Below are 23442 nucleotides of genomic sequence, written 5' to 3' on the forward strand. Positions count from 1 at the left end.
TGCTCAAATCTTAAAATTTATTGTCTGGAAAATAAAACGGTTGACAACTCTCTTAGTTTAGGAACAATACAAACTGATGTTTCTACAAATAAAAATAATCAGCTATTACGATTCGTTTGCTTTTTACTAAGACATTGTTTTGCCACAAAAAAACCAACACGGTCCCGTTTTTTCGTTTAAACGAAATCCATCCCTTGGTGAAAAGAAATAATAAAATTAAGTAAATAAATATAAAAGTTTGCAACTTATGCATCGTTTGGAATCAAGTTTGTTTTATTTGACCTTACGCACGTTGTCATTTTGACACATCGAATCGACTAGACGTTTTAAATTGGTAACATTGTTGTTGTACATTATAATAGCTACTTTTTAATATACTCAAGAGGTACATCTGAATGTTTTACAAGAAGGCTACAAAATCGTCTTAATATACATGAAAATGCATGCACAAAGAAAGAGTCCAATTCACTTCGAATCAAATGAGTTACAATTTTCCAATTTTGTTCCAAATCCATTATTTACATTTCATACAGTAAAGTACGTTACGGAAAGAATGTTGCCTGACGCTACTTCAGCGGTTGTGTACAAAGTCTATGGAGAGTCAAGAAAATGCTTTAAGTATTTCCTGACGAAATTGGAAATGATTCTCAGTCCCAGATTCATGTCTTATCATTTTTGCAATGAATAACCTTCATTGAGAAAAAGCAGCGTCAGGTTGTAACATTCTTTCCAAAGTTACGAATAAAGTAGAAATTTAAATATAGTCAATTAAAAAAGCAAGCAAGTGGATTCAGGTGAACCATGGATGTAGAATTCTGCTTCAATTGGAGAACTTTAACGGCCTTACACACAAAGTCTTAGCTAGGTCAGCCTCGAAGATGGAGGACTATCAAGGACTTGCCAAGAAAATTACAGACTAAGATTATCTTGGACACGATTTGCAAAAGCTCCATAGTTTCGATCAAACTGCTGGAAATTGCAGTTAACCACAACGTATGCCTTAGTATAGAACTCACTCACCAAGCTGCCATGACGAAGAAAACGGCACGTACGCCACATGCAAATGTCATACGTCCACACGCTTGAGTAAACTTAAAAGAGCCTTTTAATAAGTAACAATGGGCAAGAATTTCGACGATTGGACCGCAAATTGCGAAAACACTCTTCAATCGGTCTATCTACCGCCCTCTACGTCAAGATGATGTCGTCATCAATTTTTTTTTCAAGTAATGTGATTGTGCTGCTGAGAATACATTAATGAACTTACCGGACAGCCCATTTGAAAAAAAAATAATCTAGTACGACTTGGATTCTTAAAAACATCTAAGACTACAATCGTTTCCACCTTTTTAAAACGACAGCCATCTTTTTAATAGTAGTTGTCAACGTTGCTAAGCAACCTCTGGAGGGGTCTCAACAATCCTCTTCTTATCTCCCTTTCTTGCAGGCTTCTTCCTAAGAGGAAAAGAAAAACAGGGAAACTTTTAAAAACGAGGAAAACGATTTACACTATAAATAATGACCAACCTCTTTTCATTGTTTTAATAACAGTTGCCATATTGTCTACCCACTCGGTCGAAGGACTCGGGTCTTGACCCCGTTACATCAAAACGAATTTTTGTAAACTACATATATAATTAAATGAGTGCAGTAACAAGTGCACTTGCAACTACGAATCAATCATTTTTCGGACCGAAATTCATGTAAACCAAGATGACATCGTTACCTTGTGAGAATGCAGTACATGATCACGAAGAAGATGGCGAGAGAGACGAATGCTACTAAACACACGATGATGACGGAGAAAATGTCTGAAATAAAAAAATGTCCACACACTGCAGATAACAAAGTAAATGCAATTTATAATGGCTCAAAACCACGTTACTCTTGTTATCTAAAACTATCATACTTTTAAGCAATTTTGAACTGTATAAACCTAAGTCGGGACATGTTATATGCTGTGCAGTTTGTTCGAAAGACAAACAATTAACACTGGTGCCATATGAAAATTTGGACTCCTATGCAATCTGGTCACTGTTACATTATTTGGACTCGAACCTCACATATGAGGTTCGATGTATACCCACCCCTTAGAATCGCCTAAAGAAATCGAAAATAAAAACCGCCCTCAGGATTCGAACAGTTAGGCATGCGCAATGCAACTAATGAGGCCGTATTTCGTAGAGTCCCATATTTTCTACTACGCAGGCAGTTCCAGAAGCTTTGCAGGACAATGGGCAGTGAATGTTAATACCAGGGATGTATCTCCAGCATTTGCCTGATTTTAGTTCCCCCCTCTCAAATTAAAAATTACATATCGTCGCCATACATGTGTGTGTATTTTCTTTATCCCTCAAATTTCAGGCAAAAAATGTCTTGAATCCACTTCAATCCCTGTAATATGTATTACCTTCTTTGCAAATGCATGATTTCAGTTTTTTCCCCTCAAATTATAAAACATATCGGCACCATACATGTGTATTTTGTTTACACCTGAAATTTCAGGCAAAAGTGTCCTGAGTGCACACACATCCCTGTAATGGGCCTTATTCACGAGTTGGCCATTTTTGTCGAGTTCCCTGAATGTATTTCATTAAGTGTTAACTGTTAAGATGGCGCCAGACTATTTATGCAAGCACAATGCAGCCTTATTGACTGTCATTTTTTTTTTTTTAATCTGGCTTTCAACATTAGGGAACGTTTAATTACAAATTTTAAATTATTCATTGAAGCAGACTGGAAGCTCCTATTTTTTTTGAGGGGATGAAACCGCGAAAGGAAGTTACCTATCACACAGGAATCCGACCAAGTCCACGTGCCATCCTGATTGCACACGACGATAAAGGTATCATCGTCTTCTCCCCTCCGCGGGAAACCAATCTGGCAGTCCACCGTGAGCGCCGTGCCGTATCGGTAGCATTTCTCATCCCCGCTCAGTCTTGTTGTGAACGAGGAGGTGGGAGTACGGCACGTGTACTCGGGGCATTCATCCCCTGATTGCGCTGTCAAAACAAATAGACGGTGAGTAAAAAATACCCGAAATCCAAATGTCGGGATCATTGTTTCAGTGAAGTTCTGTGTGTAGCACTTTCTAAATCTAGGATATGATAGCCCAATTCATAAGCTTTCTTTTAGTACAAGAATCATTAAAATCACTCATGTACGTACTTTCCAAGTTCCGGAATTTTAAACACAACCACCGTTTTAAAGTTCTGTCCACGGATCACAAGAAGGTAAGTGTTCTTTCAGCAAAACGAACGCAAACCACATAGGGATGTGTGTGAATTGTTTTTAAAAACAAACTGTCAAAGAAGTTTCAGAGATGCCGAACGCATTCGGACAACCTTGAACAAAACGAAGAGCTTTAACTTAACTTGTCGCTGATGTGAACTTTTACTTTTAGATGGCACAGAAATTTGTTAAGCGCAGAAAATATTCGCTCAGCAAAAATAGGTTACCAGCTAACATTCAGTGTCATGTATATTGCCTGTCACAGGTTCTCAGCTGATTATTGCTTAATACATACATTTGTTAAGCATTATTTTTTTTGCTTGGCACCTAATTAGTGTCAGCATAAAACTTTCAGCTACATTCTTACCCGTAATGATTCCATAGATTTGCGCCCATATAACAGTTTGCAAAAGGACTCCAAAATGTCTACGTTGCAAGAAGGAAACAGACATGGTGAATGGAGTGCGAAATAACCAACTACGTAGGTTTTCACGAGCAGCGACTGGTGTTACAACTAGAAACAACACCGTTTGTGCACGTTCTTGATGGTTGACATTTACTGGCGTTGAGTGCGCATGCGCGTACAGCCGGCTAGACTTGATTCAAATCCGTATTTGACTGATTGCTATTGTTTCGTGTGCAAAGCTGAAATTCATGCACGGATGACGTGGCGGGACTGGACTTGAGATTTTCTTTTAATCATATTTTTCTTCTCAAAAGTTGAAATTGTTAACTGTTTTATATGAGAGTTACTCAAATAGTTTTGAATCTGGTATTCAATCTGCCTGAAAACGACTGAGTCAAGTCTAATGAGTGGTAGCTGGAAGAAAAAAAAAGAGAAGAGAAATCGTTTTTATGTGGAAAACAAGTTTGTGTAGTAGTGATTCAATAACCAAACACCACTTGCTTCATTGATTTCTTTGGTGACAAACGAATCGTGTCTGAGTCACGTTTATAGACACCCACAATCCATTGCAGAAATTCAGGTGGTACAAAAGTATTACCATTTGAGAAGAGTAGGCCGACCAACAATAATTGAATCTTTTCAAAGTTTCCGCGCCCTGTTGCACATGGGCGGATTATATAAGGTATAAATTGTGCACCGTTACATACAAGGTCTGTTGTTCACACCACTTACAATGTGAAATAAAGGTTAAGGCGTTTCCGTATGTAGTTGGGGAAAAATGGTCGTTTACATACTTTTTCCCTTCTATTTTCAAGGTTCCATAATAATTTCAAAGCGCTGTTTCTGTAATAAACACGGGGGATGTGACCGCATGTGCATGTACAGTGCATACATCATGACCATATCCACTGGTACAATAGACTTATAATGCACTTGTATAATATTTATACGCCCATCGCTTGCTTGGAAAATATGAAGAAAGACATCAGAAAAAAACCGTATCCCCAGGAATCCTTACTACTCTAGAATGGAAATGTATGAAATCGCAGGACAGGGGGTTGTGGGGCCCATTACAATGTGGCAAATGGTCAAAGAGAGATGGGATTGGTTTTTCGTTTAATTATTTTCTATGTTCGCTCCCTGTTGAATCGCCATGTATTGCCCAAGCTGCATTGTGTTGCAATTCTCTAGCACCCTTTAAGGAAAATTTGAGCCCTAAATGTTTTGAACTCTTGGCAATTGAGCCACAGAGGGCGCTCTGTATTAGCGTTACATGAAGAAGTGTACAGGGGTGTTTTTTTCCCCAGCTTTTCTTCCGTGAAAAAAATGCCTCGGGCACGGCAGAACTTTCTCACCACTGGCGCGCGGTTGGCTTTGATCGACTATAAAGACTTACACAAAAACCCATTTTCCCAGGGTTTCAAATTTTACATAATCCTTTTTTGTAGGCAAGAGGTCGGTGGGACAGCATCATGCTTTATGTGTAAGAAAAGTGGAGCTACTTAGACCAATGAAAAGAAGCGAAAATCCTCAGTTCCCTTCCAAATCGGCAATACCGCTGGGATTTTTCACACTGGGATTTTTCACACATTCCTTTAACTTGGGGCTTTTGTTAAGGATGGAAAGAAAAATAACACCCTGAAATGGTAATGTTTGCTTGATCTTTAAAAAAAACACTATTCATTGTTATGAAAGTACAAAGCAAAGGTTAGCCCTTTCTCGCCAAGATTTCAATTGAAATGTTATTATCCACACATCGGTAGCAACATTCAGCAATTTGAACAATAATCGCAAATCAATCATTTTCCAAAAGAAAGAAAGTTTGCCTCCGATGCATTGATGTGCCACTCTTTAGACCTAAATGAAAAATTGAACCTGTAGTTACTAATTCAAGAAGTAGCATGACTCAGCCCTTCCCTCATAACCTTTATCCTACATCCTTAGCCTTAAATCACTGAAAACCAAGATTATGAGACAGAAAACAAACACAGAGTGCGTTATAAAACTTGCATAAATTTTTATTGTGAACATTGCAAATGCAGAATTACTGTAAAAAGTTGCAGTTAAAAATTATTTGATAAAACTTCAAAGAGACACATGTACAAATAAAAAAAACTTTTGCTTATTAATATTATTTTTTTGACGTAAACATTTAACACATATTCTCGACAAAGATAACGAAATTAACCCTTATTGATGTTGGCCACAGAACTTCATATTCAGTACCTAAACAGGCTTGCCCTGTGGTGGTATCGTTTAATTAAAAAAACAACCAAGAATTGTACTGTAGGATGGGCCTGGGCACAAAACTGCTCCATATTGTCATGATATGTTTTAGTATAATTATGTACAACTAAACGCAACTCATAGTTCCATTATCTAAGCGAAATTTGCTTCCGAGTTTGATGCATATTGCACAACGTGGAGACAACTCATGGGCGACGCCATCTTGGATTGAGTCACTTCTGACAAACAACGAGATCAGCAATAATACACTGATCCCCATGAAGTCATTGAATGAACCATCCAAAATAACTATATAATGATGAGGGATTAAGCAATAAATTCCATTCGATTTGTCTTTGTACAATGTATATCAACATTAGGCCAAAAAAAAAAAGTCTCCGGTTTCTGGTATGGAGCTTGCCCCAAAAGTGGTGCGGCGACGCGGCTTTTTTTTTTTTTTTTACCTGTTTTTTTTTTTTTTTTTGGCTTCAAATGTCGGCTGATGACTGCAAATGGTGCCCGACTAAACTTAGTGCAAATATATGGGAGTCCAAAGAGGCCACATAAAGCTTATTCTCGATCATAACCCAATCTAAAAACACGTTAAAATTGTGCAGCAGCAGAATTCCAGTCGAACCAGTGAGTTTGGCGGTTTTGAGACGTCATCTTGTATTGAAAAAAAAACTGTTTCATTTTGCCGACTGGCATGGCTACGGCGACGCGCGCGCATACCAGAAACCGGAGACTTTTTTTTTTTGGCCTTATCAATGATTTTTTTTTTCTCAAAGAGAGAGCACAATATTGGATATGAGTGTTTAAGTCAACTTTCAGAGTATAACATAACTCCTTGTTTTAAAAACAGAGCATCATTATGTTTTGAAACCTTAAAAAAAAACCAGAACAATGTACATATTATTCGTAACTTTTGCCATGCTCAAGCAGCAAGTCACCACCAACCAATTGTCTTGCACTGGAAATATACACTAAAAAGCACCTTACATTACATTTGTTATATCTAGAAGCTTGTACTTATTTTATAGTATTTTTTTTGCCTAGTGACAGGTGAATTTACATATTTCGCCCTGTTATTGGCTTCAGCCCAGAACATGATTACGACCACAGATTTGACAACATCCTAAAATCAGATCATAGCCTATGTTTCCCAGAGAATAAAAGGCTATACTCTCTCTATCTAAACCAACATTTTATTCCTCAATAAAATCAAGGTTTAGGCCCTCAGGTGGATTGTTATCAGTAGGACTATCCACCTCCATGCTGAAATCATTGAAGTCGATGTCTTCCATATCCAAGTCGGTCTGGAGTCCAGAGTCACTTCGCTCTTTAGTCGATGGAGTCCTGGTATAGTGGTCAGGTTCCTGCTGGGCTGGGCCGTTTAACCCCGCGTTAGCTGCCTCTTCTTCACGTCGTTGGATGGTCAGACGGCGCTCTGCCCGGCGTCTCCTGCGCCGGTCTCTGCAAAGGGAGATGGTCAAAACAGAAGTTTAAAGAGATACATTTATTTATTTTTATTTTATTTATTTCTGGTAATGAAACCAATGATTCCTCAAAATTGTCATAGGCACGGTAGCTCGAAAGCCTGAACTTAAATATGTGCAGAGGAGACAATGCATGAGAAGAACTTGCAGTTTTATAAAAATATTCTGGGTAAAACCCACGGAATCAGGTAGGGCCCGACTGAAAACCCAGTCCAGTCCAGGCAGGAATCGAACCCGGGCCATAGCGGTTGAAGGCGAGGAAAGTAACCACTACGCTAACCTGACTCCTAAAATTCACGTAGGTCAAAATCTAGTGTCAGTTTTGGAGAGACCAAATAGGTTAGTAATTTGGATCGAATGAGGGCGTACGACGCGATTTTTCTGGGTACCAAACTTAGAAGTGTACGTTAATGGAAGCAACATAAAAAGGAAGTCTACTTCAATCTAAAAACATGAAGATTGCTACGATGTAATTTGAATTTTAGCAACCTATACACTTACACCAATAACCTTGGCAGGCATGCAACTTTTCCTCAGATCAGCTGATTTCCTCTTTTTTTTACTTCCCAGGTGTGCCATTGAAAATAGAAAAACACTGTACAAAGTCTGGGAAAAATTTGAATTTCCTCTTTTTTTGTGATTTCCCAGTTGCATGCCTGCAAGGCTTGGGAATCCCGTTTGTTTGTATCCACCCCTCCAAAAAAAAACACCCAAAAATTAACTAAACATCGTTGTTAAAGCTCCTATTAATGCCTATTGAAAGTCACGACGTGAATAATGTTTTTCCCCTCCAAAATTGAGCTTAAAACTTGCACACCCTTAATTATGGGTAAACGAAGTGTAAGCGCAAAGATTCATGCATCACTGTTTGTATTACTTCAACCCTAAACGTTTAAGAGAAAGATGCTGATCAGTGTCTCCTTTTTTCTAACTCACTTACCTGGAAATCAAACAACACGATAAGGTTGTGAAAATCAAGATGGCTGCCAACCCTGCAAAACACGCCAGAGCAACAGAGACAGCATCTACGCATGAAGACAAAAAAAATGCATGCAATTTTTGAAACTATACCAAAACAAATGGAAAAGTTAGAAATTACCCCCAAGAATAAGTAGAATTGTGTTTTCCTTTAAAAATAATCCCGTCCCGTCGTATCTCATTATTCTTTGGTCACAAGTGCGGGAAATGAGGCGCCATGCGGAGTTATCGAGGACACTGATTTTTGGTGCCATTTTCACCGATATGAATTTTGTACAAATAACCTCGGTTTCACTTCGCTAAAGTGAAAAACAAGCCATTCATGGCCTCCGGATTTACCATTCAGTGATCGAAGGACATCCAATGATTGTGCGATATACAAGACTAGCTTCATTGTTCTGAAAATTCTTGGTGTTTGTATTGATATTTGCTACATGTACAGTATATACATGTACAATGGAATGCGGATATTTCGAATATAAGGGTATTTCAGTAGATACTGAAAAGCACCTGTGGCTGTGAGATATGGTTAAAGCTATAGTCCATCATTTGTAATTAGTGCATTTTGTTCGTTTGAAGCAACAAAAGTGTTCAAAATCTAATGAAGGATACTGAGCAACTAACTTGATGAAGTTTCAGCTCAGCTTCAGCTGTATATTCCAAGAAAAACAGCATTCTAAGATCTCAATTTCAAATCAAAAGTTACTGAATCATGTTTTGAATTGTTTTGAATTGCAGCTATCCGGTTCGTTAGTAAAAACGTCATACACGCACGCGCACCACTGATTACTAGCGCCCATTGGCTACAAACGCTCAAGCTGCGTTAACTTCCGGTTCCAATCGTGCAGAAAGTGCTGGAGGTGACGTCACACTAACGAACCGGATACGCGACGTCGCGCACTGATCCGACGAATTATAACAACCGCGCGCGCGTGTGCGTCGTTCCAATACTTGTGCGCGCTGCGCTGAATAACAAAACGAACTACTAATTTAAATTTTCCTACGGTGCTTCTTAAGAATCACGGTTGGAAATGCCTTCTTTCGTTGATTACTTCAAAATGACAGATTCCCAGAAAGAATAATTTCACAGGGAGTTTAGTCCCCTTACTATCTTTCAACCAAGTTTGTTTTTCAACAATAATTACGCCAGTTACTTTTCGGATGGCTGCAAATGATGGACTATAGCTTTAAACATTATCTCAGTTTAGCATTTTCCATTCTCTGAAACATTTTGGTTGACTCTAAAACCCCAGAACTTTGCAGGCATCGCTCGTCTGCAAATCTGAACGTTCTTCATTTCAATCTACAAAATGATTATTACTATTACCCTTAGTGAGACATTCCCATAGACTTGTGCACAAACATTTTCAAATTTCATGACCCCTATTACCCTCATTTTACCTTATATCCTACCCCCACAAATTTTAGTTCCTTTATGTTATGGATCACGAGCAATCCATCTAGCCTGTTTGCGACGGTGAAATTATGCCTCTAAATGGGAGTTGTGACATTAGAGAGACATTTCAATGTCTCCTTAATCTAATTTGTCATCCCACAAGGTTTAGCCTAACTTATGACGATCAGGGGCCCTAAAACTGGCCCTACAATTTCTGATAATTTGTTTTCAGTAACAATTTCCTAAAATGGTACAGAGAGTTCTGATATGAACGAGGAATATGAAAACCAAGCCCCAAAACCCTTACAATGCGCCCAGAAAATGGGCTCATAAATGCGTAGTTTGCATAATGGCCGGTTTTGAAGAGCGCCCCTATTTTGGAAGATGGATCCGCCCCCCCCCCCATTATTTGATTTTACGGAGGCCAAGTGCCCGGTGAAAAAAACCAAACGTGTCGACATTTCAGCATGGATGTGCAAGTTTTTGGTGATGCCCCCCCCCCCTCCAGTTTGAAAACCGTTGCGCCGCCGCTGATGACGATATAATTTCTCCTGAAGGGTACATTTACAGGCATTATTTTTCCTTAAATATTATTGTAGAAGGAAACAGTTTATCGGTTTGAAAGAAGGAAATTCATGTTTAACACTCAGAAATAGTTACGGGAAAGGGAGCTGAATCCCTGGCGATCATGGCTGGGAGAACTAGGACAGCCTTTATTCTGTTTTCGATCACCAAATATAGCCTACCCCAATTTGGAACCAGCTTGACTGCCGTTTTCAAACTGTTATTGAGTTGCATGGTCCGGGACATGGTACGTGTTGCAATTCCCCTAACAATGGACAATTTGCTTTTCCCGCGGAGCCTTATGGGGGAGGACAACATAGAAACACAATGGCTACACTGTTGAGTCACTGAATAAGTGACAAATGTGCGGGTTTGTAAAAAAAAAAAAAGCGAACATTGCTCATATCTTGCGTGGGAAATGCAAGTAATATTTCAAAATGATGATGGGGAAACATAAAAGTGAAGCATGATGACTGACTTTATGAGAATGACAACTCTCAAGCTTTTTTTAATGATTAAATTATTCCTGTTTGGGTAAAAACTGATTGGCCACCATCCATGAGCGGCATTTTGAAGATATTTTGATATTTTGATTTGCAAGGACATTTGTTTAACTTTTTCTCTCAAAGGATTTTGATTCTTCTCATTTAATTTTAAAAAAACACGATTGAAGGAAACTGTAATGTCTGGCTCACACTTCATGCCAAGCCATGTCCACTTTCTCGTGTGGAATTGCCCAATTCTTTAAAATAATTAGCAACCCAGACAGAATAATTTCACGGGGAGTATAGCATGCACCAGTACCATCTTTAATCCAAGAAGCTTTCTAAAAATAATTGGGTCTAGGTTACTTTTGGGACAAATGCAAATTACCCTGTATTCCTTTAAATATTAGAAAGGCTAAAAAGGCCAGCAATCGGGGTAATTCTCACCAATGCGACAAATATCGTCACTTCCCGTCCAAGTGCTACTCTCAGTACACGTTCTCGTGAGGTCGCCCACCGGATTATATCCGAACATACAGGTACAAGTAATTTTGTAGTTGACCTGGAAGTTGACGATGGTTTCATCCGAGCAGTTAGTGCCCAATTGCTTGGGAGGAGGAGGACAGGACGAAGAAACCACTGGATGAGAAAGAGAGAGACGTAATAAAAAAGTAATCATATCTTGGTCTAGTTTGGGGTTAGAGTTACGTTTACTTTAGGTTAGGGTAGGGTAGGGACAGGGTTCGGGTGTCGATAAGGGTAAAGGTTAAAGGACCCGACAATATTATTTAGTAACTCCACGTTGTAATATTAAAAAACAACCGGCTCCAGCATGAGAACTGTTAGCTATGTTGACCCGCCATCATTTGTAGGGAGTTACATTGAATAAGTAAATGTTGCAAGAAACAAATGGAATCAGCAGAAGGATAGAACTCTGTCACATAAATCAAATCGTCTTGCAATGATGGAAAAAAAAAGAGTCTTCATCAATGACAAGACAACAAAAACTGTATCCATTAACAAACACAGTTAACGACAAGCTAAGATTGTGCTAAGCACTTCGAGACTTTGCATGTTCTTTTCAAGTGGTTTTTGGAACGTGATAATTGGTAAGGAACGACCAATTAAATTAAAGTAGAGAGAACACGGAACTCACCCGACACATAGAGCAAAATGAGAACATGCAGAATCGCCGCTTGACAGTGTCGTTCCATCGTGGTAGATTAATTGTACTCGGCTGTCAAACTTCAAGGTAATTCTACTTTCGAAATCCACGTCAAAGTTTACTGCAGCTACATGTGCTTAGTAGCAGAGGCGCGACGTGTCCAAGAAATTGAACACCGAATCGAGAAGAGCAGACCTCAAAATGCCAAATAACCAAAGACGCAGCCCTGGTAGCGTTCGGTTGCGCTAGGCACAAAATGTACGTTCTATGCCTATTTTCCTGTGCACTTGTTTCCTTTTAATTCTAGCATGTCATAACGCTCACTGAATTAGAGTTGCTTTCTCACTTGCCATTGTAAGCCTATTTCCCCTACGGTTTTACCCATTATCGGCAGTTTCGCATGACTAAGCTTTCAAGTTTGGTGAACACAAAACTAGACTCCACACAGTTCTCGTGGCGTTGGTGCTGATAAAAAAACTACGCTGTTGGGTCACAATTATTGTCAAAGGTTTACCCAATGCTTCGACACCTGCAACAACCAAGTTCGCATACCTCCATTTTCATTTTTGAATGACTCGGGAGACCTTGATACGTCACACGATGATAATCATGATCGATACATGCAGTGACCTTAGGTCATTTGACTGGTACTCCGATGTTATTTTGCAGTGGTCTTTTGTAGAACGACGCGCATCCAATGAAACAGCGATACCAGGGTCTTTCCAGGCTATTTATTTAAAGGTCGTACGCTGTTCATAGTCTAATGCGTTTACGGAATTCCCTTTATACATCAAAAGAATGTTTTTACTGGGCTTTTGCTTGTGTCCAGCATGAAAAGATTTCCAGGCGACTTGATACTCACAAAAGAAACTTTATATTTAACAGTATTGAATTTACCGTGTACATGTACTTGATTCAATATGGGGAGCGCCAACGTTATTGTATGTGTATTACCCATGGGGCAAGTTTCGGCGCACCTGCGATAAGCACAAGTAAAAGAAACCTTTGAATTCTTCCAAGTTGAAAATAGCATACCCCATCATCCTCTGGGTTATTCTGTAGATGGGGACCGCCTTAAATTCGCGTCGATTTACTGGGCGTTTTGCCCACCACCCACACGATCCACTGTGAATCATGGATTCCGTAACGGGCAACACGCCCAAAAAATCAGCTCGTATACTTGTGTCGTGTAGGCCTAGGCATGCATGGCGTTGTTGTTGCAGTAACTGTACTAACACGAAAGTGTCTGGTTTCGGAAAATTCCGAGAACTGGCAATCCTTGAGCTAACGGAAGACTAAAAATGATCTTCTTTTTTGTTTTTTTTGCACAAACTTAGATATGTCACAGTCCGTGATATTTTGTTTCATCCACTCGATCTAGCTTTCTTTCATTATATCTTTCATTGCAAATGTACTCACGGCAGGACAAGAATGTGGATTTTGGGAGCAGCTGTGTAAAGTGTAATCCGCCAAATTGGCCTTTTTGGAATATCGAAACCAAAAGAAGGAATTTAATTATGCAAAGTTTCGGTCTTTTGTCTATTTTTCAAAGCAAACGGAAAACTCCAGTTGTCTACTCGTACCCCCCCCCCCCACGAAAGATCATAGATTCAACATAATGACCAGGTTTATTCAGTATTCTCCAGCAGTTGTCGTGCAAATGTTGGTGGTTATTTGATGGAGTAGATCAGTTATGCGTAAATAATTAATAACTCAACAGGGTGAAAACGCAGCTGGAGTTTTTTGCAAAGCATTTTAAATAGTAGGGCTGTAGTTTGTCGACAATTTCCCCTGTCTGGTTTTGTATAGGTGGACTCTGGCTTTAAAGAATTCTAGGTTGATATACGGCTGCCAGCCACTCAAAAAGACGCCCGTCTCACCATGGCATTTCCAGTTTCCACCCACACACTTCTATTTCCACAATGGGGTAAAACACCTTTTCTGTACTTTCGATTCATTCCGTATTTATCATCATGATGTGACCCATTCAGTATAACAAAAACACACCTTGGTTTGTAAAGGGTAAAAATTGAAAACGGCTAAGAATTCACAAACTAATCAGCATTAGTCAATCTTTGTCGATGGGCGTTCAACATTATGAATCATTAGGGAATTGCGAAATTGACAGAACAACCCAAAATTTCTCTCCCGAAAGAATAAATAGGGGAAAAACATGACGACTGCAGGTGATCTTTTTAAAACTTCACAAAAATGAAGCAGCCCAATTGTTTATTCATTTTCATAGAACAAATTATACAAAAGTTTGGCTTTTGGGGATAATTGTGAACGTGAGCCAAGAGTTTTATTTACTGTTGGTAAACCCAAACCGAATGTGGTATTTATTTTAAAGAACAATTTGTTACCACTTTCATCATTCAATGTGGTCTCAATCGGGGATTTCGTTTATCTGAACCATTTTGTCAATAATATACAATTTTCACTGTTCATTACATGTACAATTGTACTTTCCAGACAAACCCTAAACGTATGAGGTTGAGTCATCGCATCTGTGATACTCAAAAATATAGAGGGCGGTATTTTATATACATGATAGTACATTATCAAGCGAAAATTTTAAAACAAAAATTGTATTAGTGAACAGAATTATTATACTAATGTCCAGGCCACGGGCCGCACTCAGACTCTCTATAGTCTGGTAGCCTCTGTATACATGTATGTATATATAAGATTTAACTATGACAGCTTTACTCTTTAACTCCCATAATAGACATCTATGTGGTTTGCACTTCTGTTGGCAAACTATGGAAAGCCAACTTTACAAAAGTAAAGAATAGTTATAAATGTTTTCAAATTGGATTGTTAAAAATACAAAATAACCAATCAACCAACGCTACCGAAGAATACAGAAATGCCTCTTTCTTACATAAAGAGGGTGTTAATATGCAATTTTTGGCAAAATTTGTTGCCAATCACGGCTTAAATTGTCATCCGGTCTGAGGCAGCTCATACAAAATGGCTCCCAATGTTTACAAACGATAGAAAGGTCTATAGAGCGCGGTATTCCTGCAAAGAACGAAACATTTCTTCAGATGAACGCATGAGGGCGCTGCGTGAAGTTTTAGCCCAGATTTTACAACGGGTATGAAAAGGTGGACATAAAATGGTCTCTCGGTATACAGTCTTTAGAGTGTCATTGCATTTGTGAACAGGTGCACTGCCAAGTTATTTTGCGTCTTAATTGTTGTAATGATTGATATTAAACAGTAATTGTTTCAGCCTATATGGTCATGTATAGAAAATGCAGCAAGCTGGAATACTGAACTTATAAATACATTTGATTGTTTTCAGCCTATATGGTGGTGTATTTAACGTGCAGCAAGCAGGGATGCTAACCCTTTAAATAATATCAATAATTTGCGAAGTGCAGCTCCATGTTGGGTGACAATGATTTCGGATCCTCGGTGTTGCATCCCTACACATGTCGTGACAGCAATCTTCGAGGGTTTTCGTTATTTGAATACGGTCACAATACGTGAATAAAAGGCCTACTCATGCCTATCGTAGCGCACAAAACCCTCGCCTCCCCTCTCTACAAAGGTGGTTGCTGTGAGTGCAAATTTACAGAGTCTCAGCTCTGACCACAAAATAAAAATCGGGAAAACAAGTTAAATCCTTATACAGTGTGCAGAACGAAACTCGACATTCGTAAATGCATGCATGGTGTAGTTCATAATAATGGCTTCATAAAGTGCATTGGTAATTAAAGGAACTTACATTAATTTTGCCCCTGGCAGGTTGAAAAGGAACAGGTGGAATTAAAGCCCACAATTTTCATGATACTTGCGGTGTTAGACGACGGCTTCTGAAGACGTAGAAGAGACTCGAGACCTGTCTTGCACGCAGAGCGCCCTCATCGCTGACAATGAAAGTAGATGTGAGATATTACTCATGTGTATCACAGAGGCACAGAGACACGTCCCCGCTGAGGGCGCTCTGTGCAAGGTCTCTATACAGCTTCATCAAGGTTACAAAATTGTTAGCAGAGCTCACACAACCAAATTATAACAGTCATTGGCCACGCCCCTCAGAGGGGCGTTAGCTCTTCCTCGAAGTCCTCGGTATTTTGTAAAGTGCTGCCGTTCGTAGGCTTCCCCTCCAGCCGTATTTCTCTCATGCTGCACTCGACGTCAGTGTCGTCAGCCACATCGCCTTGGTCGTAGGCCGTGTTTCGGTAGCCGATCTGGGAGGTGTTGCCGTTAACGGCTGGAGTGAGATTGTAGGTTGATACACTTCGTTTCATACTGGTGAAATAACAAAAAAATAGACAACGAAACGAAATGAAAGAGCCTCACATCTTCATCTTTAAAAATCAACTATACGAAAGAAAGTAACTATTGGAGCAACTCTGGATATTGAAACAGTGCCTTTTCATTTTGTGTGTAACAGTAACAACCTCATAATGTCTAAAAAAAAAACAAGCGCGAGTGCACAATCAGTTCTGGCCATCTTGCATGTAAGTCTTGCATGCAATCAATCAAAATGATCCCTGCCAGAGCTTACAAATGCGACGACTATGGCACATATGGAACACCACACTTTAGACTAATACCTAGATTTATAGCGATTTGTGATAAATATCACGTGACTATAACATTACTGCACATATTTTGCCTCCATTTACAAGCATTTCATAATCATCTTTCCAAATTGTTACAAACAATTTTTGTTAAGTATTTAATTTACTTTTGTTTGCTTATTGTTTTGAAAATGTAAAGTTGGTAGTTATATTTTATGGAAAACTTAGAGGGTTTATTTTGGGACCGACCGACCGACCACCATGTGACATGTAGAAACTCCTGCCAGAGCTTAAAACCATCGGCCCAGACGTTGATAGAGGGCGCCCTTCTTTTCATTGAAGCAGTGTCAACAAAATTGGGCCCGATAAACATTGTACTTACTAAATTACCTTCTACGAAATTTAGAGGGAAAAGGGCTCGTTTGTTACAGCTAAGTTAAACGATTTTGAAGTGCTTACCTTGATTTCGTAAGTACGACGATGAATATCATGATAGTCAGAAGGAAAAGAAGACCCATGAAGATCAAGATTGGGATGATATCTGTGAGGAAATACAAAGGTCACAAAACTTCAGAATTTAATAGACGAACGCCTTTTTCTTCTCATGATGATGACAATCTTCCCAAAACCAGCGGCGTAGCTACGGTACGGGGGTGGGGGGCGTGGTGGGGGACCGCATCCCCCTAAAAGGTTTGCGTCCCCAGTCGCCCCCCCCCCCCCCCCCACTGAAAATTTGGCATCCGGAGTAAAGCACAATCATATGAGTTACCATGATTAGCTGGAAGAACATATAGTCCCCTTTTCCGCGATTTTCTGCGTATTTTTCACAGCAACTCTTTTTTCTCTCTTGGAGTGGCTGTTTATTGTAACGTCCCTTGGAAAGCGAATAGCGGTTAATTATTGTGTAATGTAGCCATGATATACGTTTGGAACAGCGCCCCCACGGGAAGAAGGTGTCCAGCCCCCCCCCCCCCCCTACGGAAGGCGGGTGTCCGATGAACAAAACCTGTCTACCTTTCAGCACTGATGAAAGTTTTGGGCACCCCTCCATTGCAACCTCAAGGCCCCCCCCCCCCCCCCCACACACACGCCCCCCCCCTCCCCCCAGGATGAGAACCCTGGCTACGCCGCTACCCAAAACGTCTTATGGGATGACAGGCCCTCTGTCGATGACCGTTCCCTCGCCTTGGGATAAAAACCTCAAATATCTATCAATTAAGCCCCACCCATTTCACAGGTGGACAAAAACACGTGCGCCTCTCGACAATCGTACATGTACCATGATCGGTCAGTCATTTGAACTGAGTTCTTAACTTACAGCTTTGAGCAGAAACAGTTGGTTTTTTGGATGGGTTTGGCGACTCAGTGGTCGATGGAATGATTGTTGTTTGTCCAACCGCTGTCATAGATGGCACAGTCGTTATATTCACAGGCAGGGAGGTGCTGTCGTTATCCGAAGACCCTACAAAAATTAATGAAACATCAGAGCAACATTCTTAATTGAAAAACATTTATTACTGTTTATTAATGAACCATGTTCCTTACAGTATTGGCCTTGTTCATCTCTTAAAGCACGATTTATTCCACTCTACATTTGTTTTATATTTTTTGGAACATTTGCAATGATTTAGTAATAAAAACATCCAGGCTTTTTTTCGAATGAATGAAAACTCACCAGTTGATTCATCAGTGACTGTCATGGGGTCTGTTGCACTTTCTGTCTGATTTTCTGTGAAAAATACGAATGAAAAGGTTTTGGCGTGCAATCGTAAACGTAAAACACAAAACAAAAGAGTGCATAGCCGACTGGAGTAAAACACAAATAATTAGCTTCGCACTAAAGTTCGCCTTGGCGTTTTGGTTTTCTGCCTTTTCTATACGAGGAGCAAAGGTATGAATAGAAGAGTTTGTAAGCATATAAAAAAAAAATTGAAAATGAATTCAAACTCACCAAGAGCTTCCATATTAGACGTGAATGTTTCTGTATCATTTTCTGATAACTCAGTGGTCTGGTTTACTGTCAACGATGGAAATACAGAAGGCTTCATGAGATTCGACGGAATTCTAAGTTGAATGTTAGCATAAAAAATAACAATAATAACTCTGACTTGTTATTAAAAAAAAAAGGGAAAATGAATGCAAACTCACCAAGAGCTTCCATGGTAGGTGTGAATGTTTCTGTAGCATTTTCTGGTGATTCAGTAGTCTGGTTTACTGTCAATGGGAAAACAAAGGGTCTCATGAGATTCAACGAAAGTCTAGAATCCTAAAATCATCGAAGATAAAGGCACTCTGTATGAAAACAATAACTTGTATACAAGATTATTAAAAGTTCCACCGAGAAATGAAAGTTTGTGCACTGTTTAGACCTGACAACTTTTCCCCTTGTCTTTATAAACCAACCAATAAGTGTAATTCCTTAATTGGGTTCGGTTATTGAAAAACATTGTTGTTGCATTTTCTTCTTTAAACCATATAAAAACTTAAGTTTTAAGTGACTTTTTAAATTACCCTCTTGTGATATCGTCATGTTCTCCAACTCCGTTGCCATCTCCGTAACCCATTCCGTGTGCAGCTCTTTGAACAAAAAATACACAAAAAGCCTCACAGACACATAATATAAATAAATGGCCAACATAATATTATTCATAAGAAGGAATCTGCACTAGAAAGCAGGAGGTCGTGGGTTCGAGTCCCACCCGAGTGATTTTTTTTCCAACTTTCACTCGGGAGATAACACACTGAGTATACAGTGTTTATGCGTCGGTGAAGGGCAAAAACCTAATTTGATTGACAAAATAATATTGTTCGGTTATTTAAAAAGGTCCCAAATATAAACTCAAGAAGATACTGACTCACTTCTCATATTAAAAATCTTGTAATCATAATATTAATATCAAGAACGCATTATGTTTACCTTCTTGGAACATTGTAGCGTTCTCGATCTCCGTTATTATCTCTGTTGTCCATTCTGTCTGAGACTCTACGAGCAAATAGGTAAAAATAGGAATATGCACTTCAATTTACAAAGTTGATTTTCATTAAAACTGCAGAAGATCTGATTCGCCGTCCATAAAAAAGACCCCCCCCCCAGTGTATTTAGCTTCGCAATAAAACATTCATTGTCTGGCTGCAGTTTCACGAACGATCTTTAATAAAAATGAATAATTCTGTCCGTGTAAACCTATAACTCCCAGATGGTGATATGTAATACATAAATCGCACTGACCTGTGGTCCCGGGGGTGGTATTAATATCCAAAGACGTCATGGTTGCGTCAGTAGTGTAAGTTGTTTCCAAAGGGGATGTAGTGACTGTACTTTCTGTGGTTGCATCCGTCATGTTTCCTGTAGAAATGTTACAGTATAAAAAGCGAAAGTTGTTTTTATTTTTTGGTCCACAATTAATTTTTCATAACAGAAAGACGATGTTGACATGACATTTCCCTGTGTCAATGATTTACTATAGCAACGAAATTGCACACTTGAACAAATATAGGGATATAAAACATGCTAATGTAAGGCCAACAACTTATACGGATCTAACGTCAACTTAATTAATCTCTTAATTTAGAAGGGAAAAAAATGTACTTAAAAATAAATAGAGCCAAAAACATTTTCTTACAAAGAACAGACTGGAAGCTTGTCAAAAAATATTTCGACATATTTACTTCAGCTCAAAGCATAATTTTCAATTTATTTCCTGGTAATGTCACCTGCTCGACAATAGCAGTGGGTGTGAATACATATTTGATGAGTAAACCGATACGATATAAGACACCGTCATATACGAAATTCATGAGGTTTATACTGAGAAAGATCAAGTGCCAGACGGGTGTAGCCTCCTTCACATGGCGTCTTTGCTCTGAATCTCACAGTGACATGGTAACGTGAGAGACTAAAACTGCTGGAGAGGAGGCTAATAATAGATGCATAACTCGGGTGTTTGTCATGGAAAGAAAATGCGCCTTGAGACAGGGTGTTGCCAAGCAAATCCTTCATTCCGTCAATAATTTGACATGTAATTCCCTACATTAGATAAATTCCAGATAAATTCCAGCCGACCAGCGTTGGAAAAAAAACCACAGGTTTAAAAAAATAAAAGCCTACTGAATTGCTCCGTTTCATCTTAAGTGGGGTCAGGGAACCAGACTACAGAAACACAGTGGCGTAGCCATGGGGGGGGGGGGGGGGGGCGTGGGGGGCGTGGGGGGGGCGTGGGGGGGGGGGGGGGGGGGGGGGGGCGACAGCCCCCCCATGAAACCTTGTCGCCCCCCCCCCCAGTCGCCCCCCCCCACTGAGATTTTGAGTTTCTAAAAAAATTATCATTGATCTACACATGACGCCCCCCCCCCATGAAATGTTCCAGCCCCCCCCCCCCCCAGCGCCCCCCACTGAAAAATTCCTGGCTACGCCACTGCAGAAACATGATTGTTTTTCTTAGTTTTTCAAACATTTACGACCACATAACTTCAAACAAATCAGTGTAACAATATTTGCCTTAAAATACTTACCCCCAAATCCGTCATTTTCTGAAAATTACAGCAAAAGCAAATGTTCTATTTTCCCTTTAAGACGTATACTTTACCTGTAAAAAGTAATCAAATTCACAGTTCTATTTCAAGAATATTAAAATTTATACGTTTTCTCAGATTCCATTATGATTTCTTTAGCTGCGTGGAATTTGAAATAAATCCGCCGAAGAGATTTTATACATTGCATCTGAGACGTCCGCACTTAACTATTTTGTTTTCATCAAAACAACTGACTACGACGACCCAGTTTCATCTCTAGGATTCAATATCTCTCGATAATTTTGACGGGGCTTGGACGACGGATCCAGTTCGTCCTTCGGGACGCGGCATGAGGCCAGAGTACACACCGTCGTGAAATGGACTAGAAAAAGTGAAGTAGTTCCTACGCCTCGGGCAATTCTTATACGAAACATTTTGGAATAATAAGTAATCTAGGCCTGCGAGTGAAATATATGAAATTCCCAAGGTCCACACACGTCGATTGTTTAGTCAGCCAGAGGGTTTACACTTCCGCATCTCTTAATTAAAACTGCATGGAAAATTTAACAGCATGATCTACACTAATGAATATTTATGATCAGGTGTATCTGAACAGACACCTGTAGCTTTATGGGAATAAAGCGTCCATGTAATTATGTCTTTCAAAGAGACACTGTATTTCATCTTTGCTTTCTGAGGATTCAGGCAAATTTATCCAACTGCATCTGATGATTAACCAATCCGAGTATATATTATTTGAATACCATTCATCGTGTTTGTTAAAAAAAATAGTAATTAAAATGTACAGCTATAAATTATTCATATCTCGTTCGCATATTGCTTTGAATCTATACATGTTTTTAACAGCGCATGCATATAACTCTGCCACGCCTCAATTTTAAAAATTGTCAAATATTGGGCATTTTATTAATTTTTTTTTTAATGTTAAATGAACTGCTAATTGCTACAAGTATATAATGTATGCATTTATTTACATTAACTGGTCATGTTGTGTATATATATATATATTTCTGTTTTGAAGGGCATCAGATGTTTATCAAAGTCTCCTAAATTATAGAGAAACATCGATTTCAAAAAGAGAGAAATTGCATACCTTGTGAAGCGACAGGAAGACAGTGTAGATTTAAAAGCAGCAAGCTAAAAAGCCAGAAGAGAACATGTGAATAATCCTTTGTCATGTCCATCGTCTCAGCCATGCGCCAGTCTGGTGCTCCTCCTGATCGTCTTCTTTGCATCCTTCTCCGGTCCGTGCTACAGTCACACTGAAATCATTGACTAATTGCCTCAATGTCGGGCTCACAAGTTTAATAACGCATCAAAAATGGACGTACACAATAAACGCCAAGCATTTGACATGCATTGCAGTCGTATAGTGCGTGCACACGTCGGCCTCACTGACAGACGGACGCGGTCGTAAAAGTACAAAGAAATCATCTGCGTGGTCCACTGCGACTGCGCGGATTTATGCGAGAACGGGCACGGAGACGTCAGGGCACCAGACACAATTATCATAATTATAATATTCTGTTTTTACAAGAGCATTATTTATGCCTCGCTGTACTATGCCGGTAGACTTTTGTGTGTAGAATATTTGCCCTTTAATGCGCAATTTCGGTAGGAGTAGTTATAAAGAGATCAGATAATTCTAATGTCGGATAAGGTAAAGACAGTACAGAATATTGTGGCTTAAATTTCTAAATAGATTTCGAGAGTTTAGAAGTGAGCAGATACAAAACGAGATCTCCATTTTGTAAAATATATTTTGAAGGTCTTTCGGCTCTTTCCCCTTTCCCCCGTACTCGTCCCCGTACTCGTGATGATAATATGTGCAAATAAGCCTTAACATCACACACTTCAATAATAAGGATATATTGTTGTTTATGTGCCGAAACATACTGTTTTAAATTCTTAACAGTCAAATAACAAGGATAAGTAAATCATGTCGCTTCTAAGTGTTTGATTTGAGAATAAACCGAATATACCAACGCAAAGCATTTCAATAATAACGATACTTTCTTCATTGTGTGATATTTCAGCATTAATCCTGATCCAGAATTTATATCCAAATAAAATTCAAAATATCTCTTCAGCCTCTTAAACTTTAAAGTTCTTTGGATCGTGCTACAAATATAAATCGAACGCAATCACATCAGGAAATGAATATAAAAACAAAATGTAAGGATCAAATGATATCGAAATATACATAAATGTGATTCCCAAGTGACATTTGATCTCTTCCCCTTTAGAGGCCTATTTCCTTTCATAGATGCATTACTCTTATTGTTGTAAATAATGAAAGGTTTGCGGAAACACCATGTGCGAATAATTTCTCAACTATAAGAGAATGGTTCTGAAAAGAACCAGAGGTATAAACTCTCCTGAAGACGGTCAGAGCATACTGACCGGAACGTCGAGTTTATACCTC

General features: G+C 39.2%; 2 protein-coding genes across 2 annotated transcripts; both read right to left on the bottom strand.

Annotated features, from left to right (window-relative positions):
- Positions 1 to 252: 252 nt before the first annotated feature.
- On the bottom strand, positions 253 to 22398 carry LOC119729247 (mucin-3A-like). The gene is made up of 13 exons (XM_038201835.1): positions 22111 to 22398; positions 19714 to 19830; positions 19402 to 19467; positions 18996 to 19061; positions 18633 to 18698; positions 18436 to 18501; positions 18160 to 18213; positions 17803 to 17946; positions 16944 to 17025; positions 15683 to 16209; positions 2787 to 3002; positions 1727 to 1811; positions 253 to 1455 (listed from the first exon to the last, which is right to left on the bottom strand). The coding sequence occupies exons 1-10, from the start codon at positions 22250 to 22252 to the stop codon at positions 15993 to 15995; spliced, it is 1020 nt and encodes a 339-aa protein (XP_038057763.1). The 5' UTR covers positions 22253 to 22398; the 3' UTR covers positions 253 to 1455; positions 1727 to 1811; positions 2787 to 3002; positions 15683 to 15992.
- Positions 6893 to 12813, bottom strand: LOC119729248. The gene is made up of 4 exons (XM_038201836.1): positions 11939 to 12813; positions 11230 to 11421; positions 8300 to 8384; positions 6893 to 7336 (listed from the first exon to the last, which is right to left on the bottom strand). Exons 1-4 carry the CDS (start codon positions 11994 to 11996, stop codon positions 7069 to 7071), a joined length of 603 nt encoding a protein of 200 aa, XP_038057764.1. The 5' UTR covers positions 11997 to 12813; the 3' UTR covers positions 6893 to 7068.
- Positions 22399 to 23442: the final 1044 nt, after the last annotated feature.

Source organism: Patiria miniata, unplaced genomic scaffold, assembly GCF_015706575.1.
Source record: "Patiria miniata isolate m_02_andy unplaced genomic scaffold, ASM1570657v1 HiC_scaffold_20, whole genome shotgun sequence".
Classification (NCBI taxonomy): domain Eukaryota; kingdom Metazoa; phylum Echinodermata; class Asteroidea; order Valvatida; family Asterinidae; genus Patiria; species Patiria miniata.